The sequence below is a fragment of the Denticeps clupeoides genome, chromosome 19 (assembly GCF_900700375.1).
Source record: "Denticeps clupeoides chromosome 19, fDenClu1.1, whole genome shotgun sequence".
Taxonomy (NCBI): domain Eukaryota; kingdom Metazoa; phylum Chordata; class Actinopteri; order Clupeiformes; family Denticipitidae; genus Denticeps; species Denticeps clupeoides.
Genome location: NC_041725.1, coordinates 211,119 through 232,158, shown reverse-complemented (window position 1 = coordinate 232,158; position 21,040 = coordinate 211,119). Strand labels below are relative to the sequence as shown.

At 41.4% G+C, this 21,040-nt stretch overlaps 1 protein-coding gene across 7 annotated transcripts; it reads right to left on the bottom strand.

The window, feature by feature from the left end:
• Positions 1-742: 742 nt before the first annotated feature.
• On the bottom strand, positions 743-15,083 carry ccdc18 (coiled-coil domain containing 18). Of its 7 annotated transcripts, none has more exons than XM_028962043.1 (14): positions 14,711-15,083; positions 13,705-13,796; positions 13,495-13,623; positions 13,130-13,226; positions 12,933-13,054; positions 12,695-12,857; positions 9,555-9,650; positions 9,351-9,476; positions 7,357-7,457; positions 7,064-7,163; positions 3,593-3,709; positions 3,446-3,508; positions 1,666-1,739; positions 743-952 (listed from the first exon to the last, which is right to left on the bottom strand). In XM_028962043.1, the coding sequence occupies exons 2-13, from the start codon at positions 13,776-13,778 to the stop codon at positions 1,668-1,670; spliced, it is 1,260 nt and encodes a 419-aa protein (XP_028817876.1). In that variant the 5' UTR covers positions 13,779-13,796; positions 14,711-15,083; the 3' UTR covers positions 743-952; positions 1,666-1,667. The 7 variants fall into 7 exon arrangements, with proteins under 7 accessions (XP_028817876.1, XP_028817873.1, XP_028817874.1 ...); XM_028962040.1 differs by lacking the exon at positions 14,711-15,083 and adding an exon at positions 14,287-14,704; XM_028962041.1 differs by lacking the exon at positions 14,711-15,083 and adding an exon at positions 14,405-14,704.
• Positions 15,084-21,040: the final 5,957 nt, after the last annotated feature.

Below are 21,040 nucleotides of genomic sequence, written 5' to 3'. Positions count from 1 at the left end.
GTGGGCAGCCATTACCCGCTAAGCCACCACTGCCCCCATCTGGGAATGCCCTGGGATGTGGACGAATCTTCGCGAGACGAATTCTGTAAGAAACAAATCTAGCTGTGGCCATAAGCACTAGATTATGAGAACTCCTGAGAGGAAAATAGTCAGTGATGTCAGCAAGGAGCCCTGGACACATCACACATCAGAGCCCGACTGAGCCCAGTCCGTAAACATTGAAAGTTTTGGAAGTCTGTGATTTGGTCTGATGAGACTGAAATGAAAATGCTGGCCACATGGATGTTTGGCAAAAAAAATGGAGAGGCCTTCCATTTACATTTACGGCATTTGGCAGACGCCCTTATCCAGAGCGACTTACAATGCTACCATCGATGAAGAGATCAATTCCGGTTCACTAGGACCCCCAACTATAAATACAATCTTTTTATTTACTCTGTTGTAGATTCTGCACACAAGTTCGACAACAAGAAAATTACAATTTAATCTAAATATTCTCTAAAGAGGAAGGTCTTGAGCTGCCGTGTGAAGGTTCTCAGTGACTGAGCTGGAAGTTCATTCCACCACCGAGGGGCCAAGACGGAGAAGAGTCTAGATGAGCGTCTTCCTCGTACCTTCAGAGATGGAGGGACCAGGCGAGCAGTACTGGAGGCTGAGTATACGAGGTGCAGTGCGAGGTGTAATAAGGGCTGTGAGGTAGGATGGTGCTACTCCATGTTTGGCTTTGTAGGCCAGCATCAGTATTTTGAATCTGATGCGTGCAGCTACTGGGAGCCAGTGGAGGGAACGTAGCAGAGGGGCGGTGTGGAGAACTTGGGAAGGTTGAAGATCAGTCGTGCTGCTGCATTTTGTATTTGTTGTAGGGCCTTCAACCCTAGGAACACTGTTCCCACAAATGGGGGTGGGGAGCATCATGCTGTGGGGCTGTTTTGCCGCCTCAGGAACATGAAGCCTTGTTTGGGTCCATGGCATCATGAAAAAAAAAAAAAATAATCTATATATATTTTGACATTTTGAGGGAGAATAAGGGGGGTAATAATTTTGGCCTCATTGTTGATAGGTAAAACAATGCATTTTAGAAATAATAAATGTCACAGAAAAAATCATGGGATACCCCACTATTGTCTTCATTTATGTTTTATCTACTTTGGGATGTGGGCTTGTCTAGGATTTCTAAAAACTGTACAATTAACCAGCATAAGCCACCATACATTTCTTTATAATATCTAAAAATAATCATATGAATCTATAGTACATTAGACAGAACATATACTACAATAGACATATTACAATACATTTTGTATTAGGAATAACAAATACATTTGTATTTGTTGTTAAAAGGATCGATAAAAATATTCCTCTGGATTGAAATCCACTGCCATAACACAAGTAGCAAATACAGATAGAGCAAATACAAACAGCACTGGATTTTATTTGTGCTTAAAATATAGGTCCGTTTTTTCCCCCCTAAACCCTATACAAAATGCAACTGGACTATCATTCTGAAATGACAGGTGAAGTTTTAGAGTCCAAAATAAGTTAATGGACTTACATCAGAAGTAACAAGTTTCAGAAATACATACAGTTTAGTATGGCATAGACACTAAAATCACTAACTAGAAACCAAGTTTATAGTCAAAGAAGTGGTAGGATAAAGGCTGGCACCTTCATACACCTTCCATCTGATTTGCAACTGTTTGGTTTGGTGATCCTGATGGTTGCACAGACTGGTCTTGTGTCTGTTGTAGAATACACAAACAGAGTTAGGTTGGTTTAGATGGGAATGGATGAAACAAAGAGACTGGTGTTTTGCTCAATGGCACCTGTACATTTACATTTTTACATTTACAGCATTTATCAGACGCCCTTATCCAGAGCGACTTACAATCAGTATTACAGGGACAGTCTCCCTGGAGCAATTTAGGGTTAAGTGTCTTGCTCAGGGACACAATGGTAGTAAGTGGGATTTGAACCCGGGTCTTCTGGTTCATAGGCGAGTGTGTTACCCACTAGGCTACTACCACCTCAGTGGAACCATGGGATTCGAATTGGATCGGGATTCGAACCGGTAACCTTCTGATTACAGGGCCGCTTCCTTAACTGCTAACTGCCCTTTTTATACTATCTCACTGCAAATACATTCAGTGGTGGGGCAGCGGTGGCCTAGCAGGTAAAGAAATGGACCAGTAATCAGAAGGTTGCCAGAAGTATCGATTCTTTTCCTGATCCCGGAACAACGAAGGTAACCAATAATTTCCAGAATGTTTGGCATGTATAACTTGGAGATTAGCTATATAGCTAATAAGATAATACACGGGGCAGTGGTGGCCTAGCGGTTAAGGAAGCGGCCCCGTAAACAGAAGGTTGCCGGTTCGAATCCCGATCCGCCAAGGTGCCACTGAGGTGCCACTGAGCAAAGCACCGTCCCCACACACTGCTCCCCGGGCGCCGGTCATGGCTGCCCACTGCTCACTCAGGGTGATGGGTTAAATGCAGAGGACAAATTTCACTGTGTGCACTGTGTGCTGTGCTGCTGTGTATCACATGTGACAATCACTTCACTTTGACTTTGACACCGGTGGAAAATTACAGGTATTTGCATTTCATGCTGGTGGATCATAACCAGGTTGCAAGGAAAAGTTCAAAATGCAAAAAGAGGAAAGAGGAACGAGAGGCAAATGAGGAGGAGGATGCTCCCCATATTTTGGTGCCCACCATATTAGGTTGTCCCATTCCAAATTTGTAGTATGGGAGGAGATTCTCTGTAAGGATTCCCAGTAAGATTAATGCAGGTCATTTTTTTCCAGATCTACCAGGACCCAAGAAATTTAACATGGCTGTCTTACAGTGCCCAACCCCGCCAGTGATGCCTTTGCCATCAGGAGGTCATGACAGTGTCAGACAGCCTGACAGAAAAAGCCAGAAAGACAGATTCTGAAAGACATTAGATTCTGTCTTTTAAAGGCTGTGGTGGAGGCAGTGGTGGCCTAGCGGTTAAGGAAGCGGCCCCGTAATCAGAAGGTTGCAGGTTCGAATCCCGATCCGCCAAGGTGCCACTGAGCAAAGCACCGTCCCCACACACTGCTCCCCGGGCCTCATGTTATAAGAATTTGATCAGCTGATGAACAGTATGTTTGAGTTTAAACACAGTTTTCAGTAAATTGCCTACTCTCTATTTTTTGCAATTTAATCTTGTACTTAAACCCTGGTTATGATCCACCAGCAAGAAATGCAAAAGGATTGTTCAGGATTGTATAATTAAGTTCAGTTTAAAGCCTTTCAATTCTCTCTTTCCATGAAATTTAGGAAAGATGTTAAGTACTTAAGAAAACTAGGATGCATGTGTGTCCAATTTAAGTATTAAGAGTATTAGAGTAAGAATTACATTGTACCATGTTCACTGTACTTATTGTACACATGACAAAACTGGACAGCTGAGTAATACCTCTTCTCTGTGAAATTTCTCGTGAATTTGAGCTTGGACCAGTTTTTCCATCAGCAATGCAACCTGTTAATAATCAAAAACATCAGTCAAAAAGAATGTACAACAACAACTACAACAAAAAAGATAAGCTCTCTTGATATCTCACACCTGCTTTTCTTTCTCATTCAGTTTACGTTCTGTCTGTTCCAGAGCATTCTGCAGACCAAGAGCTTTTTCCTCCAAGTCCTGTTTATGTTCCTTAAGGGCCAGAGCTAGCTGATGAATCTGAAAGAATAGAAGTAACATTAATTCACAAATGGAGCCACAAGCAGCAAACGCATCTGCTTGCACCTCCGGTTCACTGTGGCCTGTAACAATTCATCATCAGTGCACATATCAGAAGTGTTCATTAACATGTTGAAATCCAGTACAGGAAAAGCTGATATCCATAAAGAAAAGCAGGTGGTTTGCATTGGAATCACTGGGAATCACTATAAACATTCAGACTTTTTCTAGCTACTTCTTCTCATGCTTTTCTTACTTCTTTTGATTGGCCAGGTCTACTGGCAGAACCACAGCATCCAATGATGGAAAGCAACTGTGTCTGAATTCACACTGAACAGTAAGTTGAAGTTGAGATTTATTGTCTTTTCAGCTATATACATGTTAGACCGTACATAGTGAAATGAAATAATGTTTCTCCAGAACCTGGTGCTACATGTAACATTTGAACGATTAAACAAAGTTCCATACTGACATAAAGTACACGTGTGCAACACAGACAAACTGGGCGACAAAGTGCAAACGGGACACGGGCAGTGCAAGAATAACGTTTAACAAAAAACATGTAGACAACATTGAGACAGACAGCACTACACTAGTGAAATGAATAAGAAATGTGCAAATTAAAATACTGCGAATCTTACTGTGCAAAATGGAACAGTGCATTTATAGATGATATTACAGATAAATAATCATACAGTATAACAGATAAATGTGTTCCATTTCCATACAGTATAAATGTGTGTGTGTGAGTTTTCAGGTGTCTGATGGCCTGTATAATGAAGCTATTGCAGAGTCTGGCAGTGAGTCCCCAAAGGCTTCGGTACCTTTTTCCAGATGGTAGGAGGGTGAAAAGTGCTTCACAGCGCATTAAAATAAGCCCTTTGAGACATACTGTATAGGATTTTGGGCTATATAAGAAATAAATGTTGTTGTTGGTGGCTTTCTGATGCAGCATATGTGGTAATTGTCCATTACGGAGGGAAGAGAGACTCAGATTATCTTCTCAGCTGTCCTCACTATCCACTGTAAGGTCTTGTGGTCTGATCCGGTGCAGTTCCCAAACCAGACAGTGATGCAGCTGGTCAGAATGCTCTCAACGCTTCCTCTATAGAAGGTGTTGACGATGGGTGGTGGGAGCCTCCACAGGAAGTAGAGACGCTGCTGGGCTTTCTTAGCTGTTGAGCTGGTTTTGAGATTCCAGGAGAGATTCTCCTCTAGATGAACATCAAGGAAATTTGTGTTCTTGACTATCTCCACAAAAGAACCATCGATGTTCAGTGGAGAGTGGTCCCTACATTGTATTCTGAAGTTAACAATAATCTCCTTCGTTTTGTCCATGTTCAGAAATACATTGTTGTTCCTTGCACTGGCTTGGTCCAGTTTACCTTAGTAATTTACTAGTCTCATATAACCCACCACACAATGCCTTCATTTGACAGAAGCAGGCTTACTTGCTGTCCCACACATAGACAAAGCCACAGCTGGAAATAGTACCCCAAAACTATGGAGCAACCTTCCAATGAGTCAATATTTAAATCTAAACTAAAAATATATCTATACAGTTGAACTTTTAATCAACACTAACGTCACCCTTAGCAAAGCGTCACAAGTCATACGCTGATACCTGCATTAAAATGCTCTCATTTAATACTCAATGGACTTTAAATCTGGACACTGCTAATTTTTGACTCTCTGGACAACACCCAGATTCAGCTCACACTGCACTACATCTGTGACCTGACATGTACAGCCGAGGGTAGTCTAGTGCTGAGCAGAGGAGGATGGGTTCCACTTGCTGAGCCTTGGTTCCTCTCAAGGTTTTTCCTTTTCAGAGAGTTTTAACAGGCTGCTGTTGCCATTGGCTGCTCACTAGGGGCCTTCAGCACTGATCTAATGTGAGGCACTTTGTGTGCTGTACAAATAAAAATTAATTGATTGAATTGAAGAGCACATACAATGTGTTAAAGCTGGTAACCCGTGAGGTCATGGGCTAGCTGGTAGAGTTTGGCATAAAAATATTTAGTGTCAACTTTGGAAAATCTAGATGCAAGAAGTGAAATCTGTAGTGTCTGAGTGCTGGACAAATATGCTGATGAGCTTGATATCAGCTAAAGTTTGGTGTATAGAGGTCCAAATCAATGGAACAACCTTCCAAGGAATATTCAGGTATCAGACACAGATTCAATGTTTAACCCTATGATTACAACCTACGCATACAGTCAAGCTCTTCACCAACACTCCCTTCACACTATACTGGCAATTATTAGACATATTGCACACCTCACTACAACTGTGGCCTGACATGAGCAATCCAGGGTACCTTGCTCAAGGGGTCAGAGGACACACCAATCATTTTCACATGGTTTTGAAATACTAATCCTTGGTGCATGGTTGGATTCCATCCAAACATAACACATTAAAAAAAAAGTTCATAAGACAAAGTTGTGAAATAATTTGTGATCTCGTGTGGTCTTCAGGGCTCTAGATTGTGACCACTTTGTCACACATGCGACCAAATTTCTCAATGGTGTGACACCCAAGAATCGGAGGTCTCGCTGGTGCACCCAGCAATTCTCTGCAAACTCCATGTGGTTCAACGCATGGTCCAGATATTCCTGCACATTTGAAAGTGCATGTGCTGCAGTCAGACAGAGAGGTGAGTAGCCTGGACTCTTCAGATAGACAGAGTGGATGTAGCCATGGATTACAGCTTTAAATGGGCCTTACAAGTTAGACCAGAGCCCAAAATTATTGTGGCAGCAGATGTCAGCCAACATGACTGTACCAAAATACTTTGTGTGCATTATAAGTATTTTTCATGGTCAAAGTTTTTTTCCACACCTCAGACTAGTTTCCAGAAGCTAGCCTCCGTTTCACCGCATCAGCTTCTAATTTAGTGGTAATTGAATCGAATCACCTGACTGCCCAAGTAAAATGAAAAAACACAATAAATCTATAAAACACATGCAGCAATAAATGTACTGGCCCAGTGTCCCCTCTCCCTGCTTCCTTTCAGCAACAGGCAGCAGCAGCAAACCGATCATCAGACTGACATGATAATCAAGTTCAAGCCACAAAAACATTTTGCAACATCAAGCATGTTTTCCAAAATCTCCATGCATTCCTGTGAAAAAAAACAAAACCAAAACCCACAAAAAAAGAGAACTATTCAAGATTCAGAGAATCAGGGACGGCTCAACAAGCAACTGGTTACTTACAGTGTTCATTTCAGGCCCGAAAAGACTACCTACATCTCAATTTACTACTCTAAACTTAACCACAAAAAAACTGTCCTTCACTGTTTACCTAAATTCGCATCACATGGACAGTACACGATGAATATGTTTCTGTTACCAGCTGTGCTCTTTGCTGAAGCTCCCTTTCACATTCCTTCAATGCAGCAGCCATGGTGTAAAGTTCATTGTTTCGCTGCTCCAATTCTCTGTGGCTTTCACTAAAACACACAGACACAGGATACATGCATCACACATTTTAAATTCCCAAAGTACACATCCCATCCAAATTAAGAGATTTAATTCCTTAATCCCTGAGCTACTAGGGAATGGGTGCTGATTACGGATGCACCGATACCAGTTTTTCTGTGGCTGACTGTGGCCGGTCCGGGGCTTTTGTCCCTGGAGTCTCACCTGATCAGGTCTGTAAGATGTGCTGTCTGCTGTATGGCCACACCTGCTTCTGATATTTCTCTCTTTTGCTTCACTTCCTGCATTGAGGACCAGTGCCATACCTGAAATAATCACACAGAGAAATAAACGTAAAGGCATCATAATTACAAACTCTGGCACACACTGACACATTTGCATTTTATTCAGTGTACATACACTGCTCACCATAAAATTAGGTTCGACCATCTTTAACAATTTAGTACAGCATTATGGCATAAACTGATGTCACTACATTGAAGCACGTGATTACAATTAAAACCAGAGGAATCCTGGCAGAGGATGCCCATGCCATCCAGGGGAAAAAAAACATTGATGGAAAAGTGGTCATTTGGTATATTGACGCCTTACTATTACAGTTATCTTCACTAACACGTGGCAACTCACCGCGTCAGTTACAATTTAACAATACGTGTCCAGCTCAAACGAAGATAGGTAGGTAGGACACGGCCATGTGGAGGGATGTTTTACTGAAACATTTACGTTAGTAGACAATTCTGTGGTCAATTCTGTGGTCTCTGTTCACACGATTATACACCCAGCTATCTCCGGACCTTAAAGAAGATGCTATTGTGTTGCATAGAGAATATTTTTCAACTAGGTGGTGCTACAACTACTAGTGGGTAACACACTCGCCTATGAACCAGAAGTCCCAGGTTCAAATCCCACTTACCACCATTGTGTCCCTGAGCAAGACATTTAACCCTAAGTTGCTCCAAACTACTGTTTAAGTCACTCTAAACAAGGGTGTCTGGTGACAGACATAAATGTAAACTATTACATAATCTTAATGCAATAAGATTTAAGCCAGGACTATCAATATCAACCATATCAATCATATGATGTTTCGTTCAGATTGGATGTTGAATGTGGACAGAAACTTCCCATTACATTGTGAATCATCAAAATTGATTGGCCATAATGTATTGGGTGAGCAATACAATGTCTCAAATGTAATCTTAAGGATATCCAGATGAAATCTGAGATATCTATGAATCAGCTCATGTGGAACAATTTATTCAAATGTAAACCTGTTAACATTTTTGAGAAATATGGCACAGCAACCTCTTGTTATATGACGCATCATCAAATTCAAAGCACTTCCACGGGAAAGCCATGTTGTTAATTGTGTAACTCACCAATTTAAGATGATGTGGTTCTGATTGTTGGGTTAAGGACAATTTTTGTAGCATGAATTGACAATTTCCCTCAATCATTAGGTGACCAGAACATCCTGGAATGCCACTTCCAGCGGAGGAGTATGATACCTAGTCCAGAATGTCCTATCCCACTACAACCCGTGGGTTACACCAGAAACGGGAGTCAAAGTGGAACACACAAACAGAAGCATGTCACATCTGGATTTCTATGTGTCTGTCTGCGGATTGGGAAAGCTCCATAATTAATAAAATAAAAGTCAACCCATGATAATATTTACATTTACAGCATTTCTCAGACGCCCTTATCCAGATTGACTTACAATCAGTAGTTACAGGGACAGTCCCCCCCTGGAGCAACTTAGGGTTAAGTGTCTTGCTCAGGGACACAATGGTAGTAAGTGGGATTTGAACCTGGGTCTTCTGGTTCATAGGCAAGTGTGTTACCCAATAGGCTACTACCACCCTTGTTAACCTTGTATAACCCTGTACTGCCATATCAAGATAGATTTGGGAACAAAAACAATAATCACAAAATATCTCTTGAAATATTTATCGATCACATCGATAAGGTTGGTGGTTGCAGCGTAGCATGTGATGTGAATGGAGTAGAAAAAAAGTCTTTGAAACTACTAAATGAATGGCAAATTATTAATCATATACATTAAAAATTCATAAACATTCTAGAGATTTGACAAGAACAAAGCAGTAAAAATAAATCTAATACAAATGATACAGCTGAAAGAATCAAATTAATAAATGCATTAATACCATAAAAAAAAAAATAAAAAAAAACCTCACCATCTCATTCTCGATTTCTTTACACTTTTCAGTGTGTGCCTTCTTGACTTTCTCCAGATCTCTCTGAAATTCCTGCTGTCTTTTGTGCAACACAGCATGACAGTGCTGTAGACTGTTAGACCTCTCCTAGTAAATGATGAAGACCATGATGAAGTCGGAGTGTGCTAGTGTGAAAGAGTAAAAGAGTGAATAAGTGAGAGATACCAGAAGTTCTTTCTCTAGCTGGCTAATCCTTCTTAAAGCTCTTCTATCCCCCATCTGTTTGTCCAGGAGGGCAGTATGCGAGTTCTTCATTTTCCCCTGCAAACACACACTCAAACACACTATTACAATGTACAGATAGAAAAAAATTATATTTGATATTTCATTACAGCAATTAGCAGTGACTACAAGCTGCCTCATGTCCAGTTCTATTTCTGGGGAAGTATTAGCAAAGCACTCAAAGTATTCCAAATGTTAAATGTTATTCTGCACTGCCCGTGTCCCGTTTGCACTTTATGTCGCCCAGTTACATGTAGCACCAGGTTCCGAAGAAACGTTATTTTATTTCACTATGTACAGTCTAACATGTATATAGCTGAAATGACAATAAAGCTCAACTTCAATCACTTTACAATTTAGAACTGACTGGCCGCAGTAATTGGAGCTTTTTTCACTGTACACAAGGTCAGAATAAAGCCTGCAACATTTGACCAAGCAGAAAACATCCATGCTTTCACGTGGTACCCCACCGCTTGTTTCTTGTTTCAGACGAAAGGTTCTTTGGCTTAAATGCCTTTGAGTAGAGCTGGTTGTGATGATCTTGGTGATCAGCTTTGGCTATTTTTCATTATTTCTAAAGAGAGACATGTGGCTGCTGAGACACTGGAATACAGAAGCAATGCACAAAGTACCAAGTGACGTAGTAAAGCTAGCAAAGAGCGGAATGGCTGAAAAAAGAGTTGCAGTTACGTGGAGATATTGCTAACAGGAAAAGTTACATATAATTTGTTTGGAAATGGTTTGGTGGGTATGGTCAAAGCATTCACGAGAAGGAGGCATGCCCGGTCTGCCTGGGAAGAGTCTATACTAGACTGCCGTTATCCCAGCCGGGAAAGTTCTGAGCAAGTTCTGAGCAAGTTCTGTAGGCAGCTCAGATGAGCGACGCTTGAACGGCGCATGTGCTGGGCGATTCATGGTGGAGCATGATGACTCTCTGCTCTGTGACACTACTGGGCCTGCAGTTCCGGCCTGTTTGTGGACCTCTGTTGTAAGGGATGTTTTGGAGTGTGGTATAAAAACTGCAATAAACGGTTTTGCCATTTTGTCATCCGCTCCTGGGGGGACCATCTTCTTTGGGCTGCCTTGCTACCCAGCTGGTCAACTGGCGCACATGGGGACACACATTCACATTTGTACGATCCGGTGGTGATTGAAAGCGCAGCAGCAGATAGTAACTGTCGTGTCACACCTGCAGCTTTTGGGGTTTTGAGTGAATGTGAAAACATCTTGTCTGGGTCAGGAGATCTGTCCACGTTTATTTAAAAAAAAAAAAAAGTGAATTGATTGTCACATGTGATACACAGCAGCACAGCACACGATGCACACAGTGAAATTTGTCCTCTGCATTTAACCCATCACCCTGAGTGAGCAGTGGGCAGCCATGACAAGCGCCCGGGGAGCAGTGTGTGGGGACGGTGCTTTGCTCAGTGGCACCTCAGTGGCACCTTGGCGGATCGGGAATTGAACCTGCAACCTTCTGATTACAGGGCCGCTTCCTTAACTGCTAGGCCACCACTGCCCCAGAGTGGTTGCACTGCGTTACTGTCTCGCCCAGATTCAAACTGCGCTTTCAAATTTACCTGCATCTACTGGGTCTGCAATAGCAGTGGTTTCAGTACTGATGCTGTCCCACAGTTTAAATATTTATTCCTGATCAAATTGAAACTAGAACCATGAATTATTCATCAAATTCAAACAAGAAACCTGTTGACTGCAGAGTTGAAAGTGGTGGCTGTGCTTTGACGTTTTCTTCAAGTAAGATGTGGTCTTGTGGTGCACACGTGGAGGAATGTCTCATTTCAAAGTGTTAAAGTCCACCCCATGGACTTATTTTATAGTTTTAGCTGTAAAAGTGTCCTAAAGCTGCTGTGGGTATGTGTCTCTGTCTCTTTTTTCACTATGAATAAAATATGTTAGATTTTTTTTTAGAATCTTTAGCACCTCCACAAAGCACTTCCTCTCAGGTTGTCAGCAGAGGTAGGGAAACTCGTATTAATCTTACATTTTCATGATTGGGGACCTTTAAATGTTAATTATGGATAAAATGTTAATTTGATTTCTAATTCTTGATGATGTGTTTTAATTATAGTAAGAGAGATTTGAAAATACTGAGGAGGAGGAATGGAAGTTAGCCTCTGGCAATTTCTTATCGCTCTTAAGACTAGTCTCCATAGCATGTGCAAAGAAAGCAGACTTTTAAAAGATGTACTTGTTGGGTCGGGAGTTGTCAGACTTTCTTTCCTGAACGTCTGGTAGCACCGGTGCAACCTCAGATTTTTTTTGTCACACCATTGAGAAATTTGGTCACTCTAGAGCCCTGTGGGAGGAGGGTGAGTGGGCATGGAGGCAAGGAGCAAACTCATTTGGCCCGTTTCCGGTGGATTTTTCAGCTACTGTAGTAAATGTTGTAGTAGGTGCTGCCCCCTTTTGCCCCAGTCCCCATGGCAGGTAAATAGAGTCAGCAATGGAAATATTACATAAATATTATACACAGCTGAAATGAAACTATTCAGAGCTCTAATGCTTCCTCAACCAGGGAAGCCAGCATGAGGCCAGCCTCTGTTAAAGCAGCGTCATCTCCTTGACTTATAATAAAAGGGGACTAGTTATTAACACGTGCAGTCATGTGGCTAAACTTTGTGATGACACTAAGGTCATGGCCCACAACCCTTACACTTGGCCAATATCTCCAGGAATGTGGAACTTAAATAATGGCTGCAAAATGTGCTTACCAGCTGTGGTACTTTACAAGGACGAATTACTAAGTATTGTAAGTACTGATTATGTTAGGTACCCAAACCTTTATTTTGTATGTGTAATTGATTGATGTAAAAATGGAATCTTGCTGAAAATTTTAAAGATGCATCATCTTTAACATTTTTTGTCTTTTGTGATCAGCTTATTCAATAAATTACAGTATAGAAACATGACTGTAATAACCTGATCACATGCTACTTAACAATGAATGTCTATGTTTGCATTTCTTATTGAGTTACAACTGAAGCTATAAAGAAAGATGTATTCTCAGCTTAAATCAGAAAATGTAGTTTTCTTTTACATGAATGTATTGCTGATGTTCCAACCTGTTGGTGATGAAGGCTACTGAATTGCTGAATGTGCTTCTGTTGGTGAAACAACTCCTCCTGCAGTCTATGCACCTCTCCTTCAGCCTTCTGTAATCGTTCCTGTAGCTGTTTTGACTTCACATTGATGATCTCAGCACCACCACACAGTTCTTTCATCTGACTGAAGAGAAGAATATATTGAAATATCTAATCAAGTGTTTAAATATGTGAAGTGTGTATCTAATGAGGAACTTACTTCATGTCCTGGAACATGTCTTCTTTCTCTTTCTCTAATTGTAAACATGTTTTTTGTAAGTTTCTTTTTTCCTTATGACACGCTATGAGATTCTCCTTTAGTTTGCATTCACTCTCCATGAGCTATACAAATGGATTTATATATTAACAGGTATGAAATAGAAAAGTTACAACATCAATGATTTTGCATGATCTGACCTTTTGTAGTTTCTCAGTAATGGCTCTTCTGTATTCCATGAAAGTCATTGTCAGTTTCTTAGCACTAGACAGGGCCTGCTTTTTCTCCTCCTCAGCACTTTTTTGAAAACAGAAGAGACACCAAATCTGGTTACAAACTGTGAACAACCTGGATGAATATGCAGAATGCTCAATCTTTAACGTTACAGTGGAAAAAACACTACTCTCTCATGATGCATGGCCCACAACCTTCACTGGTGCTCTAATGAGGGATCAACAATTTTTCAGTCATCTAAAATGGATTCTGTTTGACCTTTCCTGATATAGCTGTTAGGAGGAGTACTTCCAGATATTAAAAACTGGAACCTAGATTAAAACAACAGTACCATTTAACCTGACAAGTTCTTTCAAAGAGTTCAGCTTTCACCACCAACAACTCTTCTTTTATTTCCTTCAACTGCTCACTGCTGTGAAGTGCTTCTTGCTCACTTTTCTTCTGCTGCTTTTCAGCTTTTCTGAGGAAAAGGTCACAACAAGTTAGATGTATTCAGATGACATGGAAGTAGGACACAGACAGTTTATCAAAAGAGCCTTACAGCAGAGCTCTCGTCTTGGAAGCAACTTCTGCCTTAAAAACCAATATCTGTTCCTCCATGGTGAACACATTCATGGAATTCAGTAAAGTAACCTAAGAGAACAAAGAAAAAGAATTAATGTTCATACTCACAATACACAACTCCTCTCAACAACAACAGTACATAGAACTCCAGCACTTTCACCTTCAATCACTCCGGACTCCTTGCACAAAATCACTCTGCGCTTTTTACTTTACTGCTCTTTTTTTTTTTTTATGGCTCTTTTCTTTAAATATTGTCTTTCACTCATTTCACCCTACCTGTTACACATATTTTATGTTAAAGACATAAAAGTGTAATATTTGGTTATGTTTGCAATATTTGCATATTGGTTCATTGTTTACTTGCAGCATTTGCAATACTGTGGTCTGTAGCAGTCGCAAAAAGCATTTCACTGCATAACATACCGTGTATGACTATGTATGCGACCAATAAAATTTGAATTTGAATTATATAAGGTAATAAAATAATTAGGATTTAACCTAATCACAGAAACCAGAATAAACTGAATGAAATGCATTTAATGTCTGCAGGTGTATCTACCATGTAGGGAGCACAGGAGCAGGGACAAATCAGGGTTTAACCTGACTGGTAGGGTGTACCTTAGGGCACAAACTTCACAGAATATTTTACAGGAATGTTATTTTACAAATTAGCTTACATTTCATTGCAACATTTTTTCTAGTTTCTCCAGACTTTTCTCCCAGCGTTAGAAAATATATATCGCCCAGCCCTTTAATGTGAGCGTTCAAAATAAATGAATGTCTGATTTAAAGAAGACCCACATAAACATTTATCGGCAGAAGGACACCGTAAAAATGTTACCCAAACCAATTCGAATGAAAAAGAAAGATTAAAAAGCTACGTCTTTCAGCGCTGATTCGTGTTTCCAGTCCGAAGTCATTTCTTTGAAAGTTGGTTAAGAAAGTTGTCCGTCTTTTGTTCCGGGGCGACGGCGACTGTTTACCTTCTTTTCCTGCTGATTCGACTTCAGCAGATTCGTCAAACACGTCCACGCGAAACAGCATGTCACACCAATATTGCGCTGTAAAACGGAGCATACGGTGAACTAATGTCGATCTTCATAACTAATCGTTCAACAGAAAAAATGTAAATGCAACAGAGTATGACACTGTTATTTTATTTCATATATATTAAATATATCGTTTATATGTCGTTAACATCCTTTAACTGTTGCTCATTACAAAGCGTCATTGCTCCTCTGCTTTTAACCATCACCCTGAGCTAGCAGTGGGCACCATGACAGGCACCCGGGGACCAGTGTGTGGGGACGGTGCTTTGCTCAGTGGCACCTTGGCAGATCGGGCAACCTTCTGATTACAAGGCCGCTTCCTTAACCGCTAGGCCACCACTGCCCATTAGTCAAGTGTAGACAAGTGTAAAGACTGTACAAAGCATCATAAAGCAAAAAAGCGACCTGCCTTGGATAATATCTGCCCCTCCCGTTGTCAGCAAGAGACACACAGCATCCTCAAGGATCTGTTAGATCTTTATTTGCTAGTTGTTAGAAGACTGTGGCACTAAACAACACAGTCAGATGCCTAAAAAGAGATGGCAAGGCAACTGAAGTGCTGCACAATGGGATCTGTAGTTTTTGTGTTATCAGCGCATCCCTGTGCCATTTTAATACATTTGTATAAAGTAAGATTGCACTTCTGAAATATTTTATAATTCATAGCAACGTTTTCATGAGTTTTGCTTGCTTACAGTAGTCTATTATTAACCAACAAGCCAACCAGCCCATATTTCGGGACGTCCCAGACGAATCGGGACGGCTGGCAAGCCTATGCACCACACCAAACCACCACACCACGTATCAGATACGAACTGAGGCATCACTTCTCCAAGAACCACTTCAGCCACTGTGAGGCGTGGAGCCCCAAGTGCCCGAAAATTGAATTTTCCTCCTGGTAATAATAATATCTGGTTGTGCTGCACTTATTAGCAACAACTGCAATCAAGCATTTGTGATAAGTCTTTTTCAGTGCATGAACTGCCTTTATAAGGTCAGGCCACAGCATCTCAATATCATTCAGGTCAGGACGTTGACTAGGCCACTACAAAGTATTTATTCTGTTTTTCTTCAGCCAACCAGAGGTGGACTTTCTGATGTGTTTTGGATCATTGTCCTGCTGCAGTTTGTTTCAGCTTGAGGTCACGAGCACTTGGCTGGACATTCAGGATTTTTTGGTAGACAGCAGAATAAATGGTGGAGTCATGAACACTTCTCATGTAAAAAAAAAATACTTAAGAGGAGAGAGGAGGAAAAGTGAATAGAATAAATAATCTGAAGTGAACCTTCATTCCCCAACATCTCAGTAGTTGTGGCTAGGGTTGCCAACTTTTCAAACAGCCAAACGTGTCCTCAGAATTCACCCTTGATCATTGGGCAGCCATGAAAGGCACAAGGGGAGCAGCGTTGGGGGACGGTACCTTCGTCAAGGGGACCTTCCAGTATCGAGTCCACTTCCTTACCTGTTAGGCCAAGACTGTACCAAGTGTAAAACAGACTCCAAAAACAAAGCCAAAATGGAGAAGCCTTGTCTGAAAAATGTTCATCTTTATGTGGCCGATAAATACCTTTAAGTAGCCATTTTTTTAAATTAATTTATAGTTTGGCCCACTGTTCTTTAAAACATTGCTTCAGTTCATTTTGGGTTTGCAGGCATTCATTTATTCCTCTGTTCTGGCGTACATAGGATCATTGTCCTGTTGCATGACCCAGTGCTGTCCAGCTGTCAGACTCCGGTCCTATAGCTGCAAACAAGCCCAAATCATTACCGCTTCCCCACTGTGCTTGACAGTTGCTATCATGTGGTTTAAAGGTCGCTTTTATAAATGCCTTGGTACCACGCTATTCAGAATGCCTCTTGCCAATAAAATATGAATGTTTATCGGATTGTACTTCATTTTTCAGACAAGGCTTCTCCATTTCAGCTCTGTTGTTCTAAAATAAATAATCACACAAAATCTGTTGCGTGTTTTTCGTACAGTTAGGGTTAGGTAATTTTTTTAATGTTAGATCACTTTAAAATCTGGTAAAGTGCTGATTTGTAAAACCGTATTATTGAAGGAGGGTGTGGTCTTTGTCCTATGACTGCATATACTTGAGTTATAAGCAGAATGCAGGAACTGTGGTTGTATTCTAAGAGGCTGTAATCGGAAGGTTGCCGGTTCGAAACCCACACACTGCTGTCATGGCTAGCCACTGCTCACCAAGGTGAGGGTTAAATACAGAGGACACATTTCGTTGTGTCACAATGACAACAAATTCACTTCAACTTTTTTAAAAATGCCCATCAGTTGTGGCACAATTTGGCTTTATGATGAATTGACTAGGTAAATAAATATTACAACCTTTTTTCAATAGGTATAAGAGGTCAACCAACTGTTTAAGTCTGGTAACCTTGATGGCCAGATAAATTCATATGAATGTGCTTTTTTATGTGGAAAAATATGGTTGCTAACACCCCTAATTATATAACAGTAGCAAATATCATCAAAGATTTGCTTCTTATTTTTTATTGATTTACTTATTGTAAGAACATAAATCAAATTGTGACATATCTTTCAAATATTTCAACATGTATGGCCCTAAACATGAGGGAAGAGGACAACTAAATAATATAACTAAAAGTTCTGTCACGTTTAGTTAAATGTATCAGGATTGGGGGCACCTGAGGACGCACCTGGGCCCAATCAGGACTGCCGTTATAAGGCGCTTTGGTTCTGCCCATCGGGAGCCTGCAACTGTTCTGTAGTGTTGGTTTTCACTTCTGACAATCGCCACATGCCTGCGGGTTTGTTTATGTTTTTCCCATTTTGTTTCCTGCTTTTGGCCCTCGTGCCGTTTAATTTGTATTTAATGAATCACTGTTCACAGTACGTCCCGCCGCTGGCTTCCTTCCCCTGCCAGCTTGCGGACATGACACGTTTATTGTAAATTTCCCACTTGTGTGACTAATAAAGGATCATCTCTTATCTTATTTTGCTTTGGTTCACTGCTACTGGATTTGTGAATGATTTGTGATTATGCCACAATCGTACTGCTGGACCTTAGAGCATTAAATATGGTTAATTTCCCAACTGGAGCATTGTGTGGGTATTAAATGGACTGTCCTTGAGTGGTTTATATCCTACCTCTCTGACAGAAGTTTTTCTGTCCTGGGCTCCTTTTAACTATGGGGTGCCCCAGGGCTCTTTACTTGTCCATTTGCTGTTTTCTTTATACACACTCCCACTAGGAACCATTTTAAGAAAGGAGGTCCACTGACTGACAGACTGGTGTAAGGTCAACAATCTATTTCTGAACGTGGAAAAAAAAAAAACAAAGGATATGATTGTTGACTTCAGAATACAACGTAGGAACATTGATGGATCTTGTGTGGAGATTGTCAAGAACACAAAGTTCCTCTATGTTCATCTAGAGGAGAACCTTTCCTTGGCTCTCAACACCAGCTCAACAGCCAAGAAAGCCCAGCAGCGTCTCTAATTCCTGCAGAGGCTGAGGAAAGACCATCTCCCACCATCCATCCTCACCACCTTCTATAGAGGGACCTTTGAGAGCATTCTGACCAGCTGCATCACTGTCTGGTTTGGGAACCTCACCATATCGGACCGCAAGACCCTACAGCGGACAGTGAGGACAGCTGAGAAGGTCGCCAGAAAGCCACCAGCATTGTGAAGGACTCTACATGCCCCTCACATGTACTCTTCACCCTCCTACCATCCAGAAAAAGGTACCGAAGAACTTGGGCCCTCACTGCCAGACTCTGCAACATCTTCATCCCACAGGCCATCAGACACCTGAACACTCTGGACTCTCTCTCTCTCACACACACACACTTGCACTACCTGTTATAGTATAATATTATCTATCTGTAATATTATCTATTAATGCACCATTTCATTTTTTCACAGCAATATTTGCACATTTATAATTCATTTCAGTAGTTTAGTGCTGTCTGTCTCAATGTTGTCTACATGTTTTATTGTTAAATGTTATTCTTGCACTGCCCGTGTCCCGTTTGCACTTTATGTCACCTCGTTTCACTATGTACTGTCTAACATGTATATAGCTGAAAAGACAATAAATCTCAACTCAATGACTGGCGAAGGAGAGAGGCAGGACTTGCTGTTTATTATATTATTCCTTATTCCTCAATGTATTGATTTTATTTATTTATATATTTGTCGAACTATAATTTAATAAACAGAGCCCATTTTGGAGCTTCCAATTGACAACCCTGCCACCATCACTGCTCCTCAGGTCTCCCTTACAAGATAGGACCTCATCCACAGCTCTGTCATGGTAAATGCTACCTTTTTAAACCGAGAGTTTCTGAAAGCACAGTATTGTACTCCATCCTCAGAAAGAGCGGTGGCCAGCTCCTTTACTTTATCACTGTTACACTCAGTCAGTGGTGGGCTGTGTCCCGATGTAGAGCCTTGCAGAGAGGAAGCATTTTGGAGGCGGTGACAGCTGAAAAAGAGAAAAAAGAAAATGTGAAAAAAAAAGATTTTGCAATGCAATACATTGCCTTTTTATAATTAATAAACCATTTATCTGTAATACATAGTATTTTCTATAAAGTAAAGTAAAAGATACCTTTCTGCACTTATCTCCACCAGTCACCTCCTCAAAGGGCTCTAGAATGGTGCAGTCCTCTTTCACAGTCTCCCATTCCTCTTGACTTAAAGTTTCAACAGGAGCGTTGATTACAGTCAGGGTGGAGATGATGGCTTCTTTTGACTCCAGGATGCGTTTCAACATATAACATGTCCTGTAAAGTCTGTATGTCAAATGGACCTTTGATTTTCATACCATTGGCAACATTCTGTGGTCTTCGGATGTCTTCATAATTACAATGGCCTAAAACCTCATGCCACGTCTGTATATCAAAACAACCATTACATTCATCATTCCATTCATGTACAGTGTCAGTGTAAAATAGTCTATTAAGTTCATGTATTGGGAATCTCGTCCCGTCTTTGTGTCTCAAAAAGTTGTCACCCTGCTTGAAGACCACAGTGGCCCCATTCCCGGTAGAAGCTTTCACAGAAAAAATGTCTTGTGGGTATGTGGGTATGTACAGTGCCTGTTTCAGTGTTACCTTATGATGGTGTCCCTTGCTGTCCATCACACATACCACTGCATCCCCTCGTTGCTTTGCTGCTCCTTCACTCCTCGTACCTTCAGCCAGCTCCACATAGTGAGTCTCGGGGTGAAAGGTGCTGTCGAACGTCTTAAACAACTCAATCTCCGTAATGATATGTGTCGTCGGTCCTGTGTCCACCAACAGCCCTCCAGCCACCTGTTGTTCATCTTGAATGTGTAGTCATGGCTGTCGTCCTCCTCCGTGATTCCTCGTGCAGGTTGTATCTCTGTGCGTGTTGCTTCTGCAGTAACCGCACACTTTATAGCGACACGTTCTCGCTGCCCGCACCTGAAGCATGTAATATCTGCAGCACTCGGTCCTCTGTCACCTGCCCTTGCTGTGGTGACACTCCGGCTAGGCTGCATTCGGGCCTTCATAACGTTGTCGTCTGACACAGCTGCTCGCATCTTCTCAGTATCTTCAGAACTCCGCAGCTTGGCTTTAAACTCGGAAAAAGAGATTGTGGTGTCACTTTGTGTCATGTGGACGATTAGAGGTGTAAATGTCTCTGGTAGGCCTTTCATAGTCATCGCTACGAGTAAACCGTCACTCTTCAGTGCCGTGATAATGCGCGTATAACGTAATCGGTCACACTTTCACCGCGCTCTTTCTAAAGTGACCACTTCTGTGTAAAGGCTTATGATTCGTGGTTTGCCTGTACCTGCATAATAACTAAAGGATTCTCAGAGCTTTCCGTCCCGCATTACCATCTAGGAACTGGATCATCTCTGCATATGCTTCCGCGTTCTTAGCACCTCCCTCTCCGTCATCGTCCTCTTCCTCCATAAGGATCGTACGCTTCAGTCCTTGCAACTGGAGATGGCCCAAAAACTTCAGTTCTCCCTCAGTTCATAATTCCTTTGGTCGCCGTCGAAAAGCCGACTCGGTAGGCCGTCTGCTCATGGTGCCGGAAACGCGGCTTCACCATATCCTAACAGTAAGTAACGCAGAACACCACTTTATCATTTACTTGCCATTCTTTTACCATTTAGTAGCTCATCTGCTAGGTTTTCTGCTGGATGTCTCTCAAAAAACCCAAAACAGTCAAGAAGGCAGGATGTCACCTTAAAGTTTTCAATAAGGCGACAAGTGACAAACATGTGTGAGCATGTTGTTCT